General features: G+C 38.4%; 2 protein-coding genes across 3 annotated transcripts; both read left to right on the top strand.

Annotated features, from left to right (window-relative positions):
- Positions 1-2,769: 2,769 nt before the first annotated feature.
- Positions 2,770-22,289, top strand: defl (Integrator complex subunit 7). Of its 2 annotated transcripts, XM_085202299.1 has the most exons (18): positions 2,770-2,858; positions 2,905-3,022; positions 3,093-3,507; positions 3,606-3,718; positions 4,232-4,365; positions 8,638-8,826; positions 8,981-9,114; positions 9,659-9,785; positions 10,659-10,834; positions 11,141-11,326; positions 11,971-12,101; positions 12,179-12,420; positions 12,692-12,840; positions 13,182-13,383; positions 14,272-14,477; positions 14,977-15,055; positions 20,715-20,909; positions 22,051-22,289. In XM_085202299.1, the coding sequence occupies exons 2-18, from the start codon at positions 2,935-2,937 to the stop codon at positions 22,105-22,107; spliced, it is 2,823 nt and encodes a 940-aa protein (XP_085058425.1). In that variant the 5' UTR covers positions 2,770-2,858; positions 2,905-2,934; the 3' UTR covers positions 22,108-22,289. The 2 variants fall into 2 exon arrangements, with proteins under 2 accessions (XP_085058425.1, XP_085058424.1); XM_085202298.1 differs by having other exon boundaries at positions 2,781-3,022.
- An 86-nt stretch (positions 22,290-22,375) lies between these two features.
- Positions 22,376-25,046, top strand: LOC146529118 (tsukushi-like). Its single transcript, XM_085202306.1, has 2 exons — positions 22,376-23,597; positions 24,273-25,046. Exons 1-2 carry the CDS (start codon positions 22,513-22,515, stop codon positions 24,496-24,498), a joined length of 1,311 nt encoding a protein of 436 aa, XP_085058432.1. The 5' UTR covers positions 22,376-22,512; the 3' UTR covers positions 24,499-25,046.
- Positions 25,047-25,119: the final 73 nt, after the last annotated feature.

The following is a 25,119-nucleotide window of genomic DNA, read 5'->3' as shown; positions in this document are numbered from 1 at the left end:
GATCATTTACGGTCATATCACTATTAAATGCACCTAACTAAAATACTCGTGCAATATCAAAATATAATTCACACTTATTCTGCGGAACCACGACACAAACCAATTTTTTGCATGATATCTTTCCCAATGAGGATTAGTTGACAACAGCGCGATGATGGCCGCGAACAAATATTTGTAGGACACTCGGAGACGCATCATAATCGGACCAGTCCATGATCTCACCTATTATAGCGTATAATATCAAAGTGGTTAAGTTCAGTTCCCCTGTTTATTTACTTAATGTATTTTTATTCGGTATATCGGATTAACATCAAAATTGATCGAATTGCTGTTATAAATAAGCAGATGGTGGTTTAGGATTGGTATACATAAGCGATGTTAAATGCTGGTTATTTACTGTGTTCAATTAATTGTAATTCATATTTATCATATTATAAAACAAATTTATAAAGAATCTAAATTATAATTCAGTCTGTAACATCTATTAAGCATATTTTTTGTGCAGTAGAAAAAATGGTAATAGGTATACAAGCAAATAAATAAACAAAAAATATCTATATACCAAACATATTTATCAAGAAATTTTATCTCTTAGACAGGTGGACAGTAAACGCTGGTTCAAACTGACTCACTCATAACTATCTTATCATTAGACGACTAATCCTTTCGTAAAGCTAAAATACACATAATAGTATATAATCCTCACTATTCAAATGAATACGCCATTGTAAAAACCAGAAGCTATGACTTAACAAGCGCACTGTATTAAAAAAAATTAACAGTCATTCAATTTTGAATTTTATGTCTTTAAAATAGAGATATTCGAGATATCGTTTTTTTATATGTAAGTATATATAACGTCACTTTCTGAGAAAGTTTCTTTGTAGAAAACTGGGTTAGACCTCAAAATGTTTGGTCTTAGCCATATCCGGGGATCTATTACTTGCGTATATTCGACAAATGGAGATTAAAAAATATCGTCACAACAATTCATTGTTAAAATCCGGAAGAGCTTTACATATTAAAATATTAAGCCCTTTTTACTGAAAACTCTTTATCTTGCACAATATCTTTGCTTCGACTGTGGTTTAAAAAGTCTTTGTAAGTTATTTTCTCACGAATTTCAACTCAAAAAGAAATTAGCTTTAATGACTGATATAAGAATTAGGAACGCAGTAAGCGCTCCTAATTCTCAACGCGCTGATATTTAAAATTTAAATAATGTGCCTTATACTTATACTAGTTTTGATATAACTAAAAAGGTTATTAAAAAAAGTTTATTTAAATAACTGAACATAAAAAAAAAACCTAAACATATAGAGCAGGGAACACTTAATCGCATAACTACTTTGGAGTAAGTATCTAAATACACCTTTGAAATCTGAGCAAGGTTAATTAACCTAAATATTTCATTTCTTCCTAATGACTTATTAAGATTGACTTATGAAAAATTATCCTTTTATGAATTAGCTATGGCTTAAGCTTTTTTTAGCTTCACGCTGTGTCCCGTACATAGCATTGTAGGCAGAGGAAATCTAGTGGCAAGGCTCTCCGTTCCCCAATTCACACCTAATTTTTGAGATATTGCGTGTTGTATGGCGGAATTCAACGCCTCGACTTGTTACTAGAGCGAAAAAATTAAAATAAATCGTTATCCCCGAGTAGGAATCCGACTAACAACCGTCGCGTTTACCGTTAGATTCCTCTATTATTAATGTATCAATTTATTAAAAACAAGGCAAAGATAATTTCAGTTGAGCTAATCTCATCTCCTCTCGTCTCACTAATCGCATGCAGCTCCAGTTACACAGGTGGCTGTAATTACGCCTTTGAGAGCCGAGCCGGGTGTGTCTAAACAGCGTTTCGCCCAAATTTGCACTAATTTTAGACTGAGGTGTAATAATATTGGCATCCTGTTAGTAAACTTAACAAACTATTATCAAAATGGCAGCCAAATTGTTGAAACAGATGTTAGAATTTAATGAACATTATAGTTGCCGTTAACCGTATTATACATATACTTTTAAAATAAATACTTGTAGTTCAACTATAGTGAAGTACAAGTACATTATTTAATGTAAATAAAAAAGTGAAATATAGTTAGGTAAATAATGTTAAATAATTCATTATTACTTATGCTTTTAGCACATATTAAGAATTCACATAGGCAAAACATTGTATAAATATTTGGTGCAATTCGCTTATATTGAGAAATGAAACTGCGACAATAAAATGAAATAAATAATAATATCCAATCTCAGGCAAAAAGTAAATATTTCTTACAATTCTTGTTTCTCCGAGTATTTCAAGTAATTTATACATTCATTAAGTACTAGGTAAAAAGAGTTGTATTCTCACTTAGATAACTTACTTTGTATAATATCCACTCATTACATGTTCTATATTTCATAATGTTACCCATTTTTATTTCTTTCTATCCACGTAAAGCATATAAGTTTTCGGTGATATATTATACCGACAATACTATAGTTAAATATTAAATATATACATATAGATACTAGGTAGCTCCATCAAGCGACTACAATAGAAAAGTAAAATGAAAGTTACAAACAGATGGCGCTTACTAATCACATTTTAGCTTCCATCGTATTTATACTTAAAAATGTTTTATGAAATCATATTTATATATAGATTTTTATTAAAATAAATATTTACCACACCGTACCGATCCATTTATTTTAATACATGCACTTTAAATATAAAATAATTTATCTGTGTTAGCAGCTGCCATATGACATTTGCGATTTGATTATTGGAAATAGGAATTGACTTGGAATTGACATTTGACATTAACTGAATATTGATATTTAGTATTTACACAAACACATAATTTTGTAGCCCGAAACGCCATATATCGAGAAATCAATCAATCATAATTTTGTAAATAAATGAAATATAATAGTTTATTTTACAATGATCGGTGTTAGATTAAACACATTTAATGATAACTCTGGGGAGCCAGACCAAGATGCTAATTCAGCTTTGACCGAATTAGATAAAGGTAAAACTAACCTAAACAACTTTTAAAAGCGGTATTTTGTAGATGGAATAACCCGTCTAAATATTTTCAGGTCTAAGATCAGGAAAAGTAGGAGAACAATGTGAAGCAATAGTGAGGTTTCCACGTCTCTTTGAGAAATATCCTTTTCCCATATTAATAAATTCTTCGTTTTTAAAATTAGCTGACGTCTTTCGTATGGGTAATAATTTCCTTAGACTATGGGTTCTTAGAGTTTGTCAGCAGAGTGAAAAACATTTGGATAAAATTTTAAACGTTGATGAATTCTTAAGGAGAGTGTATAGTGTTCTACACTCTAATGATCCAGTGGCTAGAGCACTAGCTCTGAGAACCCTTGGTGCTGTAGCTGGTATTATTCCGGAAAGGCAAAATGTGCACCATGCAATACGAAGAGGACTGGAGAGTCATGACAATGTTGAAGTAGATGCTGCTATTTATGCAACTACAAGATTTGCTGCTCATTCAAAGTAAGTTATGCTTTGAACTTCCTTTCCCTTCAGCTCCATGAATGCTAGGTAGTTTCTTCTACATTTAAAACTTTTAATTTATTTCATCTATCTTTCAGTTCATTTGCAGTGGCAATGTGTAACAAATTATCCGACATGGTAGAGTGTGAGAGTACAGGCGCAGAGAGAAGAGCTAAGCTTGTGAGAGCATTGAGAACTGTCCATGGTGGTGGTAAGTTTTTATTTTTATAAAAAACAGCTTTATTTATACATTTTAAAACCAAATAATAACACATGTTTAATGGTTCAACCAGCTTTTTGCTACCTAAACTATAAAATAAAGCAGCTTCATGTTTTTTGCACATACTATGGTAAACAGAGAGAACAATAATATCAAGATGCTTTCTTTTTTGGTAATTTTCTGCCTGAATTTGAGGTTTTTCTTCAAAGCAGGGTAGTCAGAGAGAAACTTGTGTTAAGACTCAATACCTTATTTCTGAGATATTGTATGGCAAGTGGTGGAACTCAGCATCATGCTATGTCTCTAAAAATTCTCAGAGTGAGTTTTTTTTTAGCTCCATACTGTAACTTGTACATAGTAAGGTAAGCAGAGGGAACCTAGGAACATAGTGATTGAACATGAAACTATTTTAACCGGATTAATCACATATATTTAGGATTATACATTTTTGGAAACTCAATGTTTTGAACATTTTGCAGTAGTTATTTATTATTATTATTGCAGCTGTCCGAGCCCAAGGTGTACTAAAGCTACTCAGATCCTTATTGGAAAGGTTTCCATCATCAAGTTCAGTCAGAGCAGCCATTACTGCACTAACTGCTATAGCTGCGGATACTGTTGTTCATGTTCCTGATCAGGTATATGTTTATCTATTTGTTGGTATAAAAAAAACAACTATTTTAATGAAGGATATACAGGGTGGAAGAGGCAGCGCTTCTTTTATTGAAACTGCATATAGGGTAATATAATTCAAACCCACACCTAAGAAATTAATCAAGGTACCTCAACAGTTTGGACGTAGGAATTTTTTTTCATTTCACGATTTTTATCCATACCTGTGTTTCGTGTGACGCACACATACGTGTGCGACGTTTCCGATTTGACAGGTAAGTGTGTGCGTGCCTATGTTATACTTTACAAATGGCGTTTTATTTTAAAACGATAATTTTATTATTTATGTTGTTTGAAAAAAAAACTTTTTAATTTTTGAGAATTATTTTTTTTCCGAATTATATTAGGCTTTTATAGAGTAGTAAACTTTAACGTTGTTCATATTAATGCTCAAAGCATTCCTGCGCATTTCCCTGATCTTGTTTCCTCTTTCAGCAACGCCAATATTCATGCCATCCTAGTCTCCGAAACCTTTCTTAAGCCCTTCTTGCCTTCTGCTTCCTTCTCACTTCCTAACTTTCACCTAATACGGAACGACCGCATAGGTAAAGGTGGAGGCGGTGTTGCCATCTACCTTCGTAACCATATTCCGTTCTCTATACTCAGCAAATCAGATTCAAATTATTCTGAATCTGCTGAACATCTATTCATAGAGGTTTTGATTGGCCGAGCAAAACTTTTATTGGGTGTCTTTTATAGCCCATCCCTTATTTTGATGATTTTGAAAATTTATTAGAGTTGTATGTGTCTAATGCAGACCATACTATTATTATGGGAGATTTTAATACCTGCCTTATTAAGAACGATGTACGTGCCAAGCGTCTACTAAACATCACCAACGGTTCCAATCTGAATACTCTCCCATCTAAAGCTACTCATTATTTTCCAAATTGTTCGCCTTCTTTATTAGACCTTAGTTTTGTTTCCTCCTTGCACCACGTTGAAAGCCATGGGCAATTTTCAGCTGATGGATTTTCATACCATGACTTAATTTACCTATCTTATAAAATACGCCCCCCTAAGCTAAGACCAACCGTGGTAATGCGTCGTAGTTTTAAAAATTTTTAAATGATTTATTTATGAAAGACCTAAATAGTATTGATTGGAATTCTATTTTTAACGTTAGCACAATAGATGAAAAGCTTGAACTATTTAACTCCCTTCTAACAGAACTTTTTGATAAATACGCCCCTTTTCGTCCTATTAAGCTAAAACACCTTCCCGCCCCTTGGCTAACCCATGAAATAAGAACCCTTATGTCGAAACGAAACCGAGCCAAATGTAAGTACAAATTAAACCCCAATGACATTTATCTTACTAAATATAAACATCTAAAAACTTAAGGAAGGCGTTCTGCATAAGCCAGGCCAAATCTAAAATTCCACACCTATATACATAATAATTATACAAAAGACTATAATAATTATACAAAATACTATAATAATATATGTAAAAAAAAAAAAAATAATAATAATAATAATTAAAAAAAAAAAAAAAAAAAAAAAAAAAATGTCGGTAGGGGTCTCATCCAACCCCTCTAGTATAAGCTCTAGATATAAGTACAGTTTAAATTGTCCCAAAATTAAGTACGCCACATTAAAAGAACTTTCATAAAATAAAAAAAGGCACGGGCAACTATGCGCCCGTGGATGTAGTTTCTAAAATAAAAAAAAAAAAAAAAAAATATAAACATCTCCGGAATCGCTGCAATAAAGTATGTAGAGATGCCCAGCGACAGTATATACACTCTTCAATTGAAAACAGTAAACCTTCTAAGATCTGGAAATTTCTGCAGACACTTGGAATTGGCCGGCAACCATCTACCATCTCGCATAATCTTGATCTCGACGCTCTGAACGGATTTTTTGCTACAGCTATTCCAATGGATAGCAGGGAAAAACTTAATTCTCTTAACCATCTCCTTTCACTACCTGTCCCTGGTTATCCTTCTTTTCATTTCACTCCTGTTAATCACAGCAATATCAAGTTTCATATATTTTCAATTAAATCGGATGCCACGGGGAGTGATGGAATCAACCGTAAAATGATTCTCTTAACCCTCAATATTATTCTACCTGTACTTTCCCATATTTTCAACTTCTCCTTATCCTCCGGCAAATTTCCTAGTGCTTGGCGTAAAGCTCATATACTTCCAATCCCGAAAATTAAAAAGCCTGAATCCTTCTCCCACTATCGCCCTATATCTATCTTACCCTTCCTGTCAAAGGTATTGGAGCGTATCGTCCATTCCCAACTATATGCCTACCTTCACAAGCATAACGTTCTCACTGAGTATCAGTCTGGCTTTCGCAAAGGTCATAGCACAGTTACTGCTCTCACCAAGGTATGTGATGATATTCGCTCCAATATAGACAGCAAACAACTGAGCATTCTTGCTCTGTTGGATTTTAGTAAAGCATTTAATACGGTTGATTTCGAACTCTTATTGGCTGTTTTGCGTTCCATCAATATATCATCCGAGGTCGTGACGTGGTTTCGTAGCTACTTGTATGATCGTCATCAATGTGTACGTGTCCTTAATGAATTTTCTTCCTTTCATCTCCTGTCTGCTGGTGTGCCGCAAGGCAGTGTCCTTTCCCCTTTATTATTTTCCATATTTATTAATACGATCACCCAATCTCTCTCATCCTCTTTCCATTTGTATGCAGACGATTTAAAAGTTTACGTTTCTGCTCTGCCTCGTGACATTGATGAAGCTATTGTTAAACTTGATTTTAATTTGAATAAAATTTGTATCTGGTGCAAATCCTATGGGTTACATATAAATCCTAGGAAATCCCAAGTTATTTTAATTGGTACTCCTGGACAATTATCTAAAATCGATTGTAGCGCTTTACGTCCTATTCGCTTTGACAGTTCTATTCTTACATACAGTAATTCTGTGAAGAACCTTGGTCTCCTAATTGATAATTCATTTTCCTGGTCCGGTCAAATTGCCGAAGTTAGTAGGAGAACCTTTGCTACAATCGGCTCATTGAAGCGCTGGAAACATTTTATACCAATTAAGACCAAAATATCACTAGCCCATGCCCTTGTACTTCCTATTTTGGACTATGCAGACAGCTGTTACCCGGACGTTACGGAGGATCAGCTTAATAAGCTCGAACGTTTACAAAATATGTGTATAAGATTTATTTTTAGCTTACGTAAGTTTGATCACGTGTCAGAATACCGTACGAAACTCAAATGGCTTACTATTAGGCACCGTCGCAACTTGCACATCATCTCACTCCTTTATTCTATCATCTATAATCCTTTCAGTCCTTCTTATCTAAAATCCCGCTTTCATTTCTTGGGCGCTGATACATCCTCTCAACTTCAACTTCGATCAAGATCTGACAACCGACTAAAGTGTCCATTTGCTCACACACGCTTTTATGGTGAATCCTTTTCTGTGAAAGCGGTAAAACTCTGGAATATGATTCCTTCAGACATTCGTCACTCCAAATCCCTACTTATATTCAAAAGTCGTCTAAGTATTTTCTTTCCTTACAATAATTATGTATTTATTTATTTGCAATATAGTATGTATGAATGTATATATGTATGTATATATGTATATCTATATGTATGTGTCTATATGTATTATGTATTGTATGTATAGGTTTTATATTTATTAAGTTTATGTAAGCTTTGCACCACATTTTGCCCTCACTCTTAGATGTATCCTATCCTTGGTTTGGTTGCCTGGAAGAGATCACTTTTAGTGATAAGGCCGCCTTTGTGCATTTTATGTCCTAATACATTCATCGTAAGTAATTATTGTAAATGTGCAATAAAGACTTTTATTATTATTATTAGTTAAAACTGTGGTTTCATTTAAAGTGGTGCTGACAATTCCACCCTGTATATATATATATATATATATATCCTATAATATTGTGACTTTAGTATTTATGTATTAAAATTTAAGTGCAGGTTGCTTAGGTTAAGTTAGTTATTTTTTAATTTAAAAGTTTCTACCCTAACCTGCACTTAAAAATCGCCTAATCTATAGCTGCGGTGGCGTTAGTCCATAAATTATATTTTTTATTATTTACATATATTGAGCATACAACTTTTTTGAACTCTATGCTAAATTTTTGGATTTGACAATGTCGGTTCAAGAAATTATCGAGGGATACAATTTCGCGTTTAGCGAATTCATAAAATTATGAACTGACGGTTTTTATAATCTTTCGGTCACTCATATAGCTTATTTATACATCACTATACAGGTGGAACTTCTGCTAAGTTTAGCAACGAACGACGCAAGATCAGCCGTCCGTCGGGCAGCTTTATTAGGATTGAAGAAGTTAGCCGAGCACGCGGCGTTGTGGCCGGCGGAGTGTATACAGAATTTGGTTCATGCGGCTTCTAATACTCAGGACAGTGAACATACTATGTTGTGCTTGCAGGTTATGCAGGTGAGCTTTTATATATTTTTCTTTCTTTTGTGCTTTTTTACTACAATCTGTCTCCTTGTGTGTACCAGGGATATTATGACACTTCGTGTAATGTTAAGTGGTGGACCTCAAAGCCGCGCTATAATGTAATTGCATTGTTTTCGTATATTTGCAGATGTTGGTACGCTGCCCGGCGGTGTGCGCGACGGCGCCGGCGCTGCGCCAATACTGCGGTGACGCGGCCGCCAGCGTGGCGCTGCGCCCCGCCGCCGTCGCCGCCGACGTGCTCACGAAGATCGTCGTGTATTGGTCAGTTGTGGTTTGATAGCTTTGCCAGCTTCACACTGTATCCCGGGCATAGCAGCGTAGGCAGAGGGAAACTGGGAAACTAGTATTAAAGAGACTCTGCTCCCATTCCCCACTTTTCGCCGAATTTTGGACGCCTTGCGTGTTGAGTCGAAACTTAAAGCCGCACTTTGCCTTGTTACCAGAACGAGGAAATGAAAACATGAAATATTTCATTTCCTCGAATGGGATTCGAACTCATAACCTGTCGTGTTTAGAGTTGCTCGACTGCGGCCCTGCACCACGAATGGCCTGGCTTGTTGTTTTGTTAATTTCATTAATTATTTTTAATAATTTATTTTAGAATATAGAACTTACTATGAGACAATAAGTCCAAAGTTTAGGTTTAAGTGTTAGTTATGAAATAGTTAATTTATGCATAAAATAGATATTTAAATATAAAGTTGTTGATAATGGAATTTGAATTTAAAAATATATATTAAAAATGATAATTAAAACATTAAGTTTTTTTGTTTATAAATAATTTTTAATTTATATATTATCCCAGTTATGAAGAATGTTTGCCAGTGGAAGGATCAGAGCTGATGATGGCGTTAGAATCTCTAGTAATAGCGACTGGTGCATCCAATGGACAGAATAATATAAAACCTTTGAGAATGGCTTTAAGATGTTTGGTAAGTGTTGTTTATTTTTTTTTCATTATTAAAAACTATGGATATAACGTTTAAATTACGCTGTTTGAACTATACTTTCTAGGGTGTCTAAGAGCTTATAAGGCACAATAAGTAATATTACTTAAAAGAAATAGTTATAAGCATGCAATGTAAGTATTCTAAATTAAATCGCTAAGAGCAATTAAAAGTATTGAAGACAGTTGTGCAAGCAGTAACTAGCCACCCGTTAGTTAAAGCAGTAACTAGCGACTCGTTCCCGGCTTCACCCGCTGTAACAACGCAATTATTTATTTACTAATCTGAATTACGTTAGTGTTCCAATACTATTACCATATTAAAGACAATATCTGATAAAACAATTATTTTGTAATAGCAATTTTGTCGGTTTTTTTTATTATGGATCAATTTAAATAAAACTCACTAAATGTTAAGGGAAATTTGCCAAAATACCATAGTGACAACTGCATTTAAATGAGTTGAGCTGTTTCTAAGATTAGTGTGCACCAACGCACAGACAAACAGACTTACTGATATACAGACAAAAGTTTTAAAATTCATTATTTTGAGTTCAGTTACAATTTTTTTATATGTATAGATAATATTAAAGACAGTTTATTAAGAAATGGTATGTGACTATGTGTTTTGTAGTTTCCACTCATTTAATAAAATTAAGCTTCCTCGTGGCGCATCAGAACAGTATCTGATTATAGACGCGATGGTTGTGGGTTCGATTCTTATATTCTTACAACCATCTGTAGCCTCTAATATCAATTAAATACATAACACACAAAATATTACTCATATGCTTGACTTTTATGATGCAAATGCAACTGGTATTGCAAAATCTTATGGTTTTTCTAATTTTTCTTTCAGGTACAACTAAGTACAGCAGAACCAACACTATATGCGAAACGTACCGCGCTAGTAGTGGGTTCACAATTACACTCGACAGGGGAACGACAAACTGCCTTACTAGAAGCCCTCGCGGCATTAGGGGCCTTAGGGGCTCCAGCGTTACCACATCTGTTACCAGCTTTGGAGAAAGCCAAGTAAGTTTTATTGTATTGTTAGAAATCTGTTCGTCTTAGAATTATTAGTTACAATTCGTTTTAATTGTAACTTAAAGAAAAAATGTAATATGTGAAAAACAAGTTGTATTTGGTAATGATGTTTTGATAAATTTTGTGTAAGTATTTTTTTTATATCACAGTCAGCGAGTCACTTTGTTCTTTAATATACGTTCCTATATATTGCGTTTTTAATTACAATACCTACAATGAAAATTAAAAAAAAACAAATAAGAATTGAACCCAACACAACAATAATTGAAAATTTATTTATATTTCTTTTTACAGACAAGCGTGTAAAGACCCATCCTACGATGGTACAACACTAGTGCTAATATGCACAGTGTTAATGCAAGAACGTGCAGGTGCAGCACTAAAGTTTAAAATAAATAAATCATGGGAGAATAAGATCAAGGATGCTGTAGAGTGTGCAGACGGATGGACCAAATATAGAGTTGCTAAGGCTGCTTTGAGGTTAGAAGTGTGATTTTTGTGTATGTATTGTAATATCTGCTCTGGTAGGTAAAAGGCGGTGATTAGTTCCACCACTCTTTTTTTAGCTTCACACTGTAGATAACAGAGTAAACAGAGGGAACCTGCGGACAATATAAGACACTCTGTTCCCTACTCTTCACTGAACGAGTATAGTCGCACGCTTATAAATGATTTCCCTTTATTCTTTAAAATGATATAATTTTCTTACTTATAAACCAACTGAAACAGAACAAACACTAAATGTTAATCTTGCCATAATACAATAGTAAAAACTGGTTAAGACGTTTCTGAGATTAGCGGAAACAAACGGACAGATAGACAAAAAATTACAAGTTTCGCAAACGATTCACTAAACGATCTCGATTTGAAATTGAAGCAGCTTCGAAAAGATAGTGAGTCAGTGGACATCCTATCTTACCACGACATACACCAGTATAAAATATGTTATATCCTGGTGGTAGCAGCGATAGCAGTGTTTGCATGGCGCAGGTGGCGGCAGCGATGGACCGTGGTCATCTATCAATGGGGCTATAAAGACTAGGACAACCTTTAACGGTTTTATATTAGCATTACATGTTGAAATTAAAAATATAAAAAAGTATTTTTTTATATGATTTTTGTAGATATGGCCATCATAATTTAGCAGCAGATATCCTGAAACGTTTATCGCAAGAGGCTCCAAGTGAATCAGCACAGCGTTGGCTCACAGCACTCTATACGGCTGCTTCGGCAGATGCTAAACTTTTGGAGGAAGGTGGGACTGGTGCTGATAAATAATAATTGAAGCAATTCTTTTTACCTCGATTATATAACCTCAACATTGTACTCCAGGTCCTTCGTATCTAGAAGAGGCAAGTGCTCACTGGCGCCTGTTCGGCACGGGCGGCGTGCCGGCGGCGGGCGCGTGCGCGGGGGCGAGCGCAGGATGCACGGGCTGCGCGGCGTGCGCGCCGCTTCCCCCGTCGTGGGCGGCAGCGCGCGCCTCCGCCCTCGCCGCGCTCTCACGCGCGAATGCGGCCGCGCGGGCCTTGTGCACGCAGCCCCCGCCGGCCATTGCGCTTGCGCATGCACAGGTATGTATAGAACACTTTTTGTTTTAAAAATTGTTGAGTCTTTATTTTTTGACCCACTTTACGCACACTGTTGCCATTAAGACACTTCCGTTCCATTTTCCGCCGAATTTTGATAGTATTAATCAGCGGAACTCAAGAGGCTTCAAAAATAATTCTGGTCCAATTCGTTTTTGAGAAAGACAATGTTTCCACTAGTATAATATAAACACCAAAGTTTAAAACAATAAATATTTAAAAAGCATAACCTAATGTGGTTGGTTTCTTTACACAGGCAGCTCGTGACCCTGCAGCCAAAGCAGGTGCGTGTGCCGGAGCTCTGCGCCGCGCTGCCAAAGCATTTGCAACTGTGTCACAACAGTACGCGGCGATAGCTCGCACGGCGTTCCACGCCGATGATTCTACGTTGAGACATCTTTATATGTATCCTTTTTTACGAGCCTTTATTTAACTTGCCGTGTTAGGTAATCTGTGATATCTTACTGACTCTATTTGATACCAGTATCCGATTGAGCTAAAATTTGGATTACGATTTCAGTCCATCTTATATGGGAATCAAATTATTTATAAAATACAATACACTACAAAAAAGTAAAATATAAAATATTTATTAAAAAACAAGTTAGTTTTTAAAAAGTTTTTTTTTAATGAATATTTGTAATTGTAATAGTTAAGTATAGATTGAGTCCTATGAGCACTAAAACTTTACCTTAAATCTTATTGCCCTTAAAGATGATTTCCAACAATTCCTATAAACTATTCAGTTCTCAATACACCTACTCCCAAATGGCACAATTCCTAGAACGTATAACGTCCAATCAGCAAGAAAGAATCGAACTACCTACCAAAGAAATAAAACCGACTAGTTTAGAAGAAACCATCATGTTAGCACCGTCTATAGCTCTTGCTAATATATCTGCTAAACTGTTTGATAATCCAACTACGAGCCCCGGGATAACGCATAGAGCGAGTATTTTTTTAATTATTTTTAAAATGTATGCGGCGTTCCGCCACTTGCGTGTCTTTTTATCCCTTCTTCAGTCAATTTCCTCCGTGTGTTTTCTATGGAACATTGAACGGGGTAACATTGGTGAAGTGAATTCTGTTCAAGTGGCACGCTCGAAAAAAAAGTAAAGAAATCAATCAATCTATTTCCTCGCTTGATAAAGAGACAAAGTGTGGCGTTTAGTTCCGCCACTCATCACGCAATGCAGAACTCTGAACCGAACTCGGCGCAAAGTGGAGAACCGGAGTCTCTAAATACTAAGTTCCCGGGCTCCCTCTGGCTATCCTTCTATGTGCGGGATACTGCGTGAAATTACAAAATAAATAAATAGATAAATAAAAGCTTACTGTAACATCCATGTTGCTTAAAGTGATTCATGTAGGCATGAAATACCGTAGCAGAATTCACCATTACGTCGTAGCGCGGTACCGGAATATGCAATTTTGCGGGTTTTTGATTAACATTAGGTTTTCTACCTTGCTTTGCGGTATACAGCATGAAGCTGTTGTATATGTGCATGAGTAAAAATGATTGTATATGTGAAAGTGAAATAATGAGCAAGCGTGATAATTGAATAAGTGTACCTAAAAAAACATACGAGATCCCGCTGCAAAAATTAGCAAGTATCTATTTTTGTATGTATAGTATAAAAAACCTATTTTTTACTCTACCAATGATAGATGCTGGTAAAGTCGATTCTCAAAGGTTAGGTATTACAATGTAAGTTTAATTAAAAAACAGATAGCTGTAGACTATTGCAATGAGTTCTTAGGCTATAATAAGTATCATAATATTGATGATGATGTCTATATTACCATGCGCTAGTAGTAATGACCGCTGTCCAACAGCACGCGCAAGCAGTGACGACGGCTGTGGCGGCGCTGAGCGCGGGCACGTGCTGGGCGCGCGCGGCGCTACGCGGCGGCGGCGGCGCTCTGTGCCGGGTGTCGCTGTCGCCGGCGCCGCGCGCGCCTCCCGCCGACCACGCCGCGCTGCTGCCGCTGTGCCACCGCCTCGCCGTCAAGCTGGAGGGCGTCATACTGCCGCCGCCCTGGTCGGTGCACGTATATTTTACGAACATATATCCATCATGAAGCCGCGGTGGCGCAGATGCTGAAGAGTCCGAAAACAAATGTCCGTAGTGAGGCCGTCGTGCAGGGGCATAAGCGTTCGAAAGGGAATGCAACGCTTTTAGGTGTCATTTCCACTCGGGGTAAATCAATATCTTAATTTCCTCGCTCTGGTGGGTAGGTAAAGCGTGGCGTTAAGTTCGGCCACTTGACATGCAATGCCTCTAAAGCGAAAAACGAAATATTGTAACAGTAGACAATACCTACTTTCTCATATATACACAAAATATCCACATTTATTTTTACTTACTTGAAAACAAAATACGGCATTCCCTTTTCTCATCTCACAATCTCAAAAAAATAAATAACAGCATATTATATCATACCAATAAACAAAATTTTTGCTACCCACACTTAAAATGGTAAAAGTAAGTAAAAATGAAAAGCTATCAAATTCGAAATATATAAAAGAAAAAATTTCAGCAATAAAAAGCGACAACGCCAAGTGAAAGGAGTACAGATAACCGTCACGGCAACTCCACACCCACGCACCAACGAAAAGGTACGATTTTTGAAACTTAATATTTTTTATATTTAAAATTTTCAATCTATGAAACTGAATAATAACACTTCTGTTAAAAAAATATATGTTTTTCTATTACATTATGATTATGTTTTAATATTTTCACTTCCTCGTTCTGCTAATGAGGCAAAGCGCAGCGTTGAATTCCACGTTCCGGTTCGGCCTTGCTCCGGTGAGGTCACACAATCGGACGCCCTTATTATGTATATTCGTTGTCGGTTATATACTCTAGTGTTGTGGTTCCCGCTTCATCCTGCGCTGTGCTGAGCTGCGTAGCACCCTGCTGTGTTGTGCTGCCCGGCGCTGCGTTGTCCTGAGGTCGATAGGACTAGAGAGTCTACTCTTCTGTGAGTACTTACACAGTTTTTATAGTTAGGCACTCACCTTCTGTTCACCGACGGAAGACTAGTTTTTGCCAAAGTGATAGTTTAGACTTAAATTACACACCCTCCCCCACCGTAAGGTGAGGGGAATGACATAATGGCCGAAAAGGAGGATATCCTCCGCTACCTAGAAGCCCACCATAGTGAGGCTTACCGCGCGGCGGTCAATTATGCGCGCAACCGCAACGCGAGCCCGAGCCCGCCCGACGACGGCCCGAGTGCCGATGTTGACCAAGTAGAGCCGATGCTCTCGGACGGGCCGAGCGACTCCGAAGTCGCCCCGCCGAGGGAACTTCTCCGCGTCCCCCGCGCCCCCCGTTCACCGCAACCGTCCGGTAACGAAATGGAGGCGAACAACTTTTCCTCCTCCGATGACTCAGACGACGGTTTCGAGACCGTCGTATCTCGTTCGGCCAAACGTAAGGCCAAGGCCCCTAAGGCCCCCCCGCCGCCCAAGAAGGCAAATAAGCCCAAGGGCAAAAACACCCGTGCGAATGGCGCCGCGTCGTCGGTCCCCCTCTCCCCTGCCCCCGCAACTGCGGCCGAGCGGGAAGAGCCCGAGACCCCCCGCGCCCCCCGTGTCAAGCCTCCGCCGCCCATTTACATGCAGGAAAAACACAAATGGGACAAAGTTTCTGATTGGCTTAACAGCCAAAATATCTCCTATTCCACCGCGCGCCTAACGCAGGTAGGAATCAAAATACAAGTAGCCACTTCGTCGGAGCACCGACAACTAACCTCATTCCTTAGGGAATATCAAATAGGATACCACTCGTACGCCCTAGAGGACGAGCGCCAATTGCGCGTAGTTCTAAAGGGCATTCCGAAAGAATTAGACGTAGAGCTTGTTTTCTCCGATCTCCGGAATAAGGGTTTCCCCGTGCGCCAAGCGCATCGGCTTTACAATTCTCGCACTAAAGCGAAATTTGATATAGTCCTTGTCGTCCTGGACCTCACTAAAGAGGGAAAGGAAATTTTCAACCTGAGGTCGGTGTGCTCTCTCACCGGCATCAGGGTCGAACCCCCACATTCGAGGGGACTCATAGGGCAGTGTCATCGCTGCCAACTATACGGCCACTCGGCCAAAAATTGTTTCGCGCGGCCTAGGTGCGTTAAGTGCCTAGACGACCACGCCACTGCGGATTGTCCCCGCAAAGCTCCCGATCCCGCCGTCCCTCCCAGCTGTGTGCTCTGTCAGACGCAGGGTCATCCGGCGAACTATCGCGGATGCTCCCGCGCGCCGCGCAGACGCACCCGGCGCGGAGGCAAGAACAGGGGGGCTAATCTCAAAATAGAGGAGCCGGCTCCTAAATACGTGCCCGCCCCCCAGCCTAAGGAGAACGCGTGGCTTAAACCCGCGCCACCTCCGGTAGTAGCCCGCGCTGCGGCGCCGGTCAAGCCGCCGACCGTCAAGGTCGGGGCTCCCAACTCCACCCCTGCGCCCTCACGCGCCGCCCTCTCTAATGGTAGCGATTTCGCACTAGTGCTAAATTTAGTTAGATCTCTTGACTTCAACGAAATCAAAATTTTCGCGAATAAATTAAGGAATACGAATAGTCCAGACGACCGCGCCCAAGCGATAATCGAGCATATCGATCTCCTGGAAGCCATCGCGGGCTCCATATCTAAATAACTTTTCCAATGGCGGTCATCAATAGATTCACTCCATTACCCGCTGACTCGCAACTCGCGCGTATTAAGCCAAGAGCCCTGTCTATAGCAACTTTTAACGCTAATGGTGTCAAACGTCAACGTGAGTCAGTGAGTGCCTTCGCTCACACTCACCAATTAGATATCTTTTGTATACAGGAGTCTTTTCTTAAGCCCGGGGTTCGCAGTCCCAGCATTGCGAACTACAGGTTTGTAAGGAATGATAGGGCCACCAAAGGCGGCGGCACTATGATTTATTACAAAAAGAATTTACACTGTATACCGCTCGACCTCTCTTGAAGCCGCCGAGGCGTCGGTGTGCCAGGTATTCCTCACAGGCCATCAGCCATTGATTATTGCCTCCGTTTATCGTTCGGGAAATAGGCAACTATTAGAAAGCGACATTTTATCGCTACTTAGTATGGGTGACTCGGTCCTTCTGATCGGGGATCTCAATTGTAAACATAAAAATTGGAATTCGTCGATGACTCATACCGATGGTAGGAGACTCCTTGAATTCACTAGTAAATATAATGCTTTCGTTATTGGCCCGCCTTCACCCACCCGCCTTAGTGCCCACGGCACAGGCGAGGTTCTCGACATAGCGATTCTATCGAATGTAGGCTTATGTCAACATTCAATAGAAACAATTCCCGACCTCGATTCGGACCACCGTCCTGTCATTCTCAAATTAGGCGAGGTGCGCCCCTCAGGCCCACCCACTAAAACAGTAATCGACTGGAGGAAATTTGGAAAGCTCCTCCGTTCGAATCCCCTTTAAAGTCCCCTTTAAAGGAATTAATACCTGGCATCGCCGACTCCGCGGAGTTAGCAATAGACGCGGCGAATAAATTTACCGAATATATTCAAAACACAATCCAGAGCTGCTCGAAAGAGGTACCAAACCTACCCGAAGGTAGGTTTGAAATCTCAGAAAAGCTCCGACGATTGATTAGACGCAGAAATAAAGCAATGAGACGACACGACGCATACCCGACTGACGATAATCGTAGGGAATTTAATAGATTAAAGAGGAGAGTTCGATTCGAGTTCGAACTTCTGCGCGGGGAGTCGTGGGATAAAAAGCTCGAGGGGCTCGCTCCATCGCACCAGGCATTCTGGGCGCTGTCGCGTGTTTTTAGAGTCGATTGTCTCTCGACTATGCCTCCTCTCATTAGGCCAGATTTATCAGTTGCCGCCGATGACACCGAAAAAGCGGAATGTCTCGCTGACAGTTTAGAGGCTCAATGTACTCCGAGTAGTCAGCCCTGCGACCCGAGCCACATTGCGCGCGTGGATTCCGCGGTCGCAGAATGGGCGCTGACGCCCCCGCAAGGGGAATCGCTCCGCCCGACCTCTGAAGACGAGGTCAAAGACATCATCAAAAATCTCAAAGATAGGAAGGCCCCGGGGCCCGATAAATTGTCTAATAGAACACTTAAGTCCCTTCCGGCTCAGTTCTTATCTCTATTGGTCATTATTTTTAATTCCCTTCTCATGTCGTGCACCTTCCCCGACGAGTGGAAGGAAGCCATTGTCATAGGTATACCGAAACCTAACAAGCCGCGGAATATGCCCTCTAGCTATAGACCTATCAGCCTTCTCAGCTGCTTAGGAAAAATTTATGAGAGAATCATTCTCATTAGACTCTCCGAGGTGGTAGAGGCCAAATCTCTGCTCATTATAGAGCAATTCGGTTTCAGAAAGAAACATTCCGCCATCCTTGGTGGATGGCGGAATGGTCCATCGCGTGGTAGAGCACATAGCCCAATATAAAATAAAAATTTCCTACCGCAGACATACTGCCGCCATTTTTCTCGACGTAGCGAAAGCCTTTGACAAGGTCTGGCATAACGGCTTAATTTTCAAGCTGCGGCGCTCTGGCTTGCCAGACTGTCTCGTGCGCATCCTGCAGGATTTTCTGTCAAATAGATACTTCCGCTATAAAGTAGAAGGAACTCTCTCCTCCCCCCGCCTCCTCCGCGCAGGCGTCCCCCAGAGTTCAACCCTCTCTCCTATGTTATACGCGCTGTACACAAGAGACATACCTCGTACCAGGGATGTACACTTGGCTATGTACGCCGATGATACCGCCCTATACACCTCTTCGCGTAACACACGCATAATAGCCGATCGACTTCAGAAAGCGGCCCGCGTACTTGGTGTGTGGTTCCGCCAATGGAGAATCGAGGTTAACCCAGAGAAGAGTAAAGCGATACTCTTCCCTCGCGCTCGTTCAGAGCAAATCTCTACCATCTATCTATTAGATAAAGCCATTCCCTGGGAAAAAGAGGTCAAATATCTAGGTGTCACATTAGACTCTAAACTCTCCTTCAAACCCCACGTCACGAAAGCTTGCAACAAAGCTAAATTCATTCTTAATAGATTATACTATCTCATAAACAAGCGTAGTAAAATGTCACTTAGAAATAAGCTGACACTATACAAAACTTGTATAAGACCCGTCCTCTCTTATGCTTGTGTAGCGTTCGCGCACACTAAGCTAGATCCCATGCAAAAGGTACAAAATAAATTCTTACGTATCGCATCAGGTTGTCCCTGGTTCGTGCGTAACGTCGACCTACATAGAGACTTTGAACTGGAATCGATTTACGAGCATTGCAAACATTTAGCGAAGCGCTACTTTGAGCGCGCAGGCTCGCACGCGAATCCCCTCATCGTTAATGCGTGTGATTACATCCCTAACGCACTCCCTAAACGTAGACGCCCGCGCAGCGTCCTTTTAGACTCCGATGACGCCATTACCATAGCGAATGCCCCGTATGTAGGTAGGAAACACACTACTCACACACGACACAAACACCGTCGTCGACGGAATCGACGACGAAGTCCAGCTTATTCAACGGCTCGATCGCGTCTCGGCGCGGTCGGGCCCAGCGGTTAGGGACCGTTAGCTCCCTTAGAGTAGTCTAATTTGTCCCCAGTCGCGACTTCATGTCGCGGCTGGTTTGCTTAGCATAGGTGAAATCCCAGTCCGCTCGACGGCCGCAAGCCGAGGTTCGAGTCCCGCAGGGGGCGCCCTTACAGTCGTCGACTTCCTCACAGGCAGCCACTTAGTGCTTGCATTTCTTCAGGGACAGAGTACCCTCTTCCCTACCCAACCGGTGTCGCTGTAAAAGCCAATAGGGCTAACAGCATTATCCACATGCTCGAAAAAGTTGAATTCCGTCACTCAACACACTATGCCTTCAAATTTCGGTAGAATGTGGTCAACAAAGGTGTGTTAATGGAAACAGGGAGTCTTCATATTGGGTTTCAGAGTTCCCTCTGTCTGCCTACCCTGCTATTTCCAGAATACAGCGTAACGCTAATAAGATATGTAAATATTTAAAAAAAACAGAAAAAATCTGCAATCTGAATACACTTTAGTCTTAGAGTATTTAGACTTCAACGGTAACAATAAGATTTCTTAAAGCTTAAAGCTTACATTCTGTCTGCTAGCACCATATAATTTAAAAAAAACAAGCAAAGTAAAAGAAATCTCATACACTACCTACTACTTGCTGTAAACCAACAACAAATACTACAAATATCTTTTTGTCAAATGTCAGCCACATATTTGAACTCACACTCCTTATCAACAGACGGTAGAGCTGAGCCAGATACCGCCAGTCCTAACCGCTGTACAGACAGTGACGCCGGTGCGGGACTTCTTTGCGGCGCAACAGCTGGTCAGTGTGAACGCGCCCGGATTATACACAGTAGCGGCGCAGACCGCGCTTGTGGACGAACGTGGACAATTATGGCAGACTGGGCCAAGATCAGCTATCGTAATCAAGGTTAGAACTTATATGCCCCATGTAATCATCTTTTGTGACCTATTATTAATAATACAATAGATAAGTATGGACTTATCTATTGTATTCCTTGTCCTATTGTACCCGTTATTTACCTGGCGTAGTCGTTGCTCTGGACCAAGGTCTTCTATTGTTTTAAACTGCCCCATTTAGCAACTCTCATTTAGCTTTACTATTCTCATTTAGCATCATCTCCATTTTACATCTTCTATAGTCAAATACCATTTAAAATATATTTGTGGCTTTGTTTCTCGTTATTCTGTCATCCCCATATTCCGCCGTATCTCAATCAGTCTCAATGTGTCCTTTTATCCATTGTATCAGTCATTTGTTGTAAATGCTTCCAAACTATGCTACACTGTGTCGGCTGACACCACAGTTATAGATTAACGTAGACAATTATGGCATTTTTTTAAATTAGAACTTATGTGCCCCATGAAAGAAGCCTTTTGTGTCCCATCGGACCAAATCTAGATGTTATATCTTATCAACTTCATAAAACTAACCTACCTACTATAATTAGAGTTTATGTGCCCTTATAAAAAATAATAGATGTCGCGTTATTGTCTTGCCTATATGCAGGATGGAATTGTCGGCTCTACTTTAGATGAAACCACAGTTTAACCTACTATATAAAAGTTATTTTTTCAAATAAAATAAATAATAAGATTATCTTTTTAAAATAAAGCGCCATTTGTAAAGTATAACATAGACACGCACAAACTTACCTGTCAAAGAGGCAACGTCGCACACGTATGTGTGCGTCACACGAAATACAGGTATGGATAAAAATCGTGAAATGAAAAAAAAATCCTAGGTCAAAACTGAGCCTAGGTCAAAACAGAGCTAAAGAAATTAATCAAGGTATCAACTTGATTAATTTCTTTAGCTCTGGGTTTGAAATATTTTACCCTATATGCAGTTTCAGTAAAAGGAGCGCTGCCTCTTCCACCCTGTATAATAAACCCCGGCGTCCTCGCCCCTATTCATAGCATCTCATAACCTATACAAAATCACTGTGCCCTTTGATTTTTCCTGTAAATTGAATAATTTAATCGATTTTATTTTGATAATTTGGAATGTATCGAAAATCGAATTAATTCACAAAATAACATTTTTACAGGCTCATGAAGATCCTAGTACGAAAGGCAACGCTCAAGCTGCTAGAGGACGATTTTAAAAAAGAAGAACATAACGTCGGTCATAACGATGGTTGTGGGTTCAGATCCCATTTAACGAAATATTCTTATATTTAATGTGTATGTATTAATTACGAAGAAAGTGGAAGGAGCTATTATGTAAAATTATATTTTGATAACTAAATATAAAAAAATTAAATAAACATAAAACAATTTTTATAAATCATTCGTTTCATTATTATCGATGCCTCTAACTCGATTAAAAACGATGCGGCCTTTATTTGCTTTGTTATCAGATAACACTGTCAGTACATAAAATAAATATTAAACTATTTACTGCAATGTTAAATAAACAATGATAAGATTTATAATTATATTAATTAGAAATCATAGAATGGTGTCATTAGAAGTGCATTACTTGAGTTGAATAATATAATTTAAGAAACATGAAGATTTACGTATTAATGCTAATTTTAGTACAAAATTTAGTGAAAAGTGAAACAATATGTGAAAATAGTTATTGTAAATGTACTTTTTATAATACTTCGATAGTAGCATATTGCTCTTTCGTAACCGATTTACCAAAAAACCTGACTTTATCTAATGATATTATCACCTTGGATTGGTCGGAAAATAACCTTACATATATCGAACCTATAACCTCGACGACGTTACAAGAATTGCGCTTAAACAAAAATGCTTTGAAAGAACTCAATTCGGATACTTTTAATGTACCACAACTAAAAAATCTTGACTTAAGTGACAATCTCTTAGAAAACCTAAAAGCAGACGTTTTTAAAAATATGAAAAGATTGGAAATATTGTGTCTCGCTAACAATAAGTTTAGTATAAAATCACAATTAAACTTTAGTTTCTTAATAAATCTTCGAAGAATTAACTTGGATAATAACTTCGTGGGACCCGATATAGAACTGAGATCGCTTTTCAATCCCAATGGCTATGGATTACCTGAAACTATAACCGCCATTTCATTAAGTGGAGTTAATATGACTGATTTACCTTACAATTTCTTTAATCCAGTCGACAAAAGTCTAAAAGAGCTGACAATATCTAACAATAGCCTGACAAAATTGTTTAAACTACCCCTGTTTTTGGAATATTTGGATATTTCTTACAATCCGATAAAAAAATTGAACATTTCAGATTTTCCTTACGATGATCCTTTAATTTATTTGAGAACATTGAAAATGAATGGTCTAGAAATAACTGAGGTGCCAAAAAATGTATTGTCTGCCCTCATTTTATTTGATTTAGAACTAGAAAACAATAAAAATTTGAAAGAATTCAGCAATTTAACATTCGGAAGGCAAATTTTAAGAGATTCTTACGATTTTTATATTAAAAATTTAACTTTGAAAGGCTCTAACCTGTCGAGCATCGACCATGGATTGGCAGTTTTATTCACGAGGGTAGATAGATTGGACTTGCAAAACAATCCGTGGTACTGTGACTGTAACCTCGCGTGGGTGAGGAATTTGTCGATACCCGATGATTTGACTGAAAACTTGAGGTAATTTGATTTTGTTTTAAATATATGTATTTACGTACCATTCGTCATATAAGTAGTGTAATGGAAAGTAATACGTTTTCAAGTTCATGATGAGATATTGCCTCATAGATGGCGCAACCAAAAACCGCGCTTTATTATTTTATATTAAAACAATTTAGGGAACCTAATAAAAATATTTCAGTTTAAATACTAAGGATACGTTAGACGTGATTTAGTTTGTTTTATACTCGTATGTAAATGATTTAGGCGACAAGCAAAATACTTACTCAATACTACTAAAATAACTGATACAATGACTAATAATCTATTCAACGTGATGAAGTAACTAAACACCGTACCGTAAATAATATTCATATTACACGTATAAAACAAGCTCAGTCACACAGCTTTTCCCAATGTTATAATATAAAAAAAATATCTCGTGTAATTAAAGCGAGCGAAGTGTCCTATAAAAAAACGCGTACTGTTCGGACACTCCGTTACTCGGTTACCTTTTTCAAGACATTGCATATTGAGAGACAGAACTATCGCCACGCTTTGTATTCGTGCCAGAGCTAGGAAATGAACATTTACTTCTCTCAATGGAAATCCAACCCACAAACAGACGACGATGTGCCGCTGCGCCACGATGCCCACATTATTATAATTATTTATTCGTACTTAACTTTTTTACAGATGCTCCTTCCCAAGACATCTCGCGAATTTGAAGTTATTTGACTTATCACAGTCTGATTTTAAGTGTCCAAAAACGCAATCTTGGTGGCTGACCTACGAAACCGGCATTACTTTAGGCGCTACACTATATACCATACTAATGCTTTGTACATTTCTTTGGATATATAGGTATCTGCATCGGCCTAGCCCGTCTGTTAATCGACAAGAATATTCTCAATTACATTAATATACATAGGTAAGTATGTAAAAAATATCGGCGATATATTCGATAATACGATTAAATAGAATAATATTTAGGAATAGTCAGTTTTGAATAAACATCTCACTGGTCGAATCTTTTAAACATTTTTTCTATTGTTAATAACATTTAGGTAAGTAAATGATTAAAATGTTTTTTATTAGTGCAAGTGTGTGCATGTAATTTTATTAAAGGTGACCAAAAGAGGAAGTTTACTCAAATCTATTATTTTTTGAGTTTTGAACAAAATAATTTAATATATTTGTTATATTAAACTGGTGTACTGATACTTTGTACTTTTCATTGGTTTTAAATGTTGTTTTATTTTCTTACATTAAGTATATCTGTAATTAGAACAATGGCAAATAAAAACTGTTTAAGTATAAATTGATAAGAGCAGTTACTGTTACTGTTACAAATCTTTATATTTTCTTTCAACTTACTTTAACCTTTTATCGACAAACAAAACTATTAGTTAAATTTGTAATAAAGTTATAAATAAACTTTTTACGTCAATAAAATATTTATGCAAATAATCTGTCTTTGATTTGAACAAGAATGAACACGTTCTAAATTATTAACAATCTAATATCACAAAGAATGTACGAT

This window comes from Heliconius melpomene, chromosome 18, assembly GCF_056956725.1.
Source record: "Heliconius melpomene rosina isolate 202511_hmr_F chromosome 18, ASM5695672v1, whole genome shotgun sequence".
NCBI classification, from domain to species: domain Eukaryota; kingdom Metazoa; phylum Arthropoda; class Insecta; order Lepidoptera; family Nymphalidae; genus Heliconius; species Heliconius melpomene.
The sequence above is the reverse complement of the archived record's forward strand: the minus strand, read 5'-3'. Positions and strand labels throughout refer to the sequence as shown.

What these genes read in the sequence shown, in the direction of transcription:
- LOC146529118 (XM_085202306.1), top strand. Translation starts at nt 22,513, where the DNA reads ATGAAGATTTACGTATTAATGCTAATTTTAGTACAAAATTTAGTGAAA. An exon ending in GATTTGACTGAAAACTTGAG is followed by an intron (nt 23,598 to 24,272) that starts GTAATTTGATTT and finishes ACTTTTTTACAG; the next exon opens with ATGCTCCTTCCCAAGACATC.
- defl (XM_085202299.1), top strand. Translation starts at nt 2,935, where the DNA reads ATGATCGGTGTTAGATTAAACACATTTAATGATAACTCTGGGGAGCCA. An exon ending in TGTGCTTGCAGGTTATGCAG is followed by an intron (nt 8,827 to 8,980) that starts GTGAGCTTTTAT and finishes GTATATTTGCAG; the next exon opens with ATGTTGGTACGCTGCCCGGC. An exon ending in GCCCCGGGATAACGCATAGA is followed by an intron (nt 13,384 to 14,271) that starts GCGAGTATTTTT and finishes GCTGTCCAACAG; the next exon opens with CACGCGCAAGCAGTGACGAC.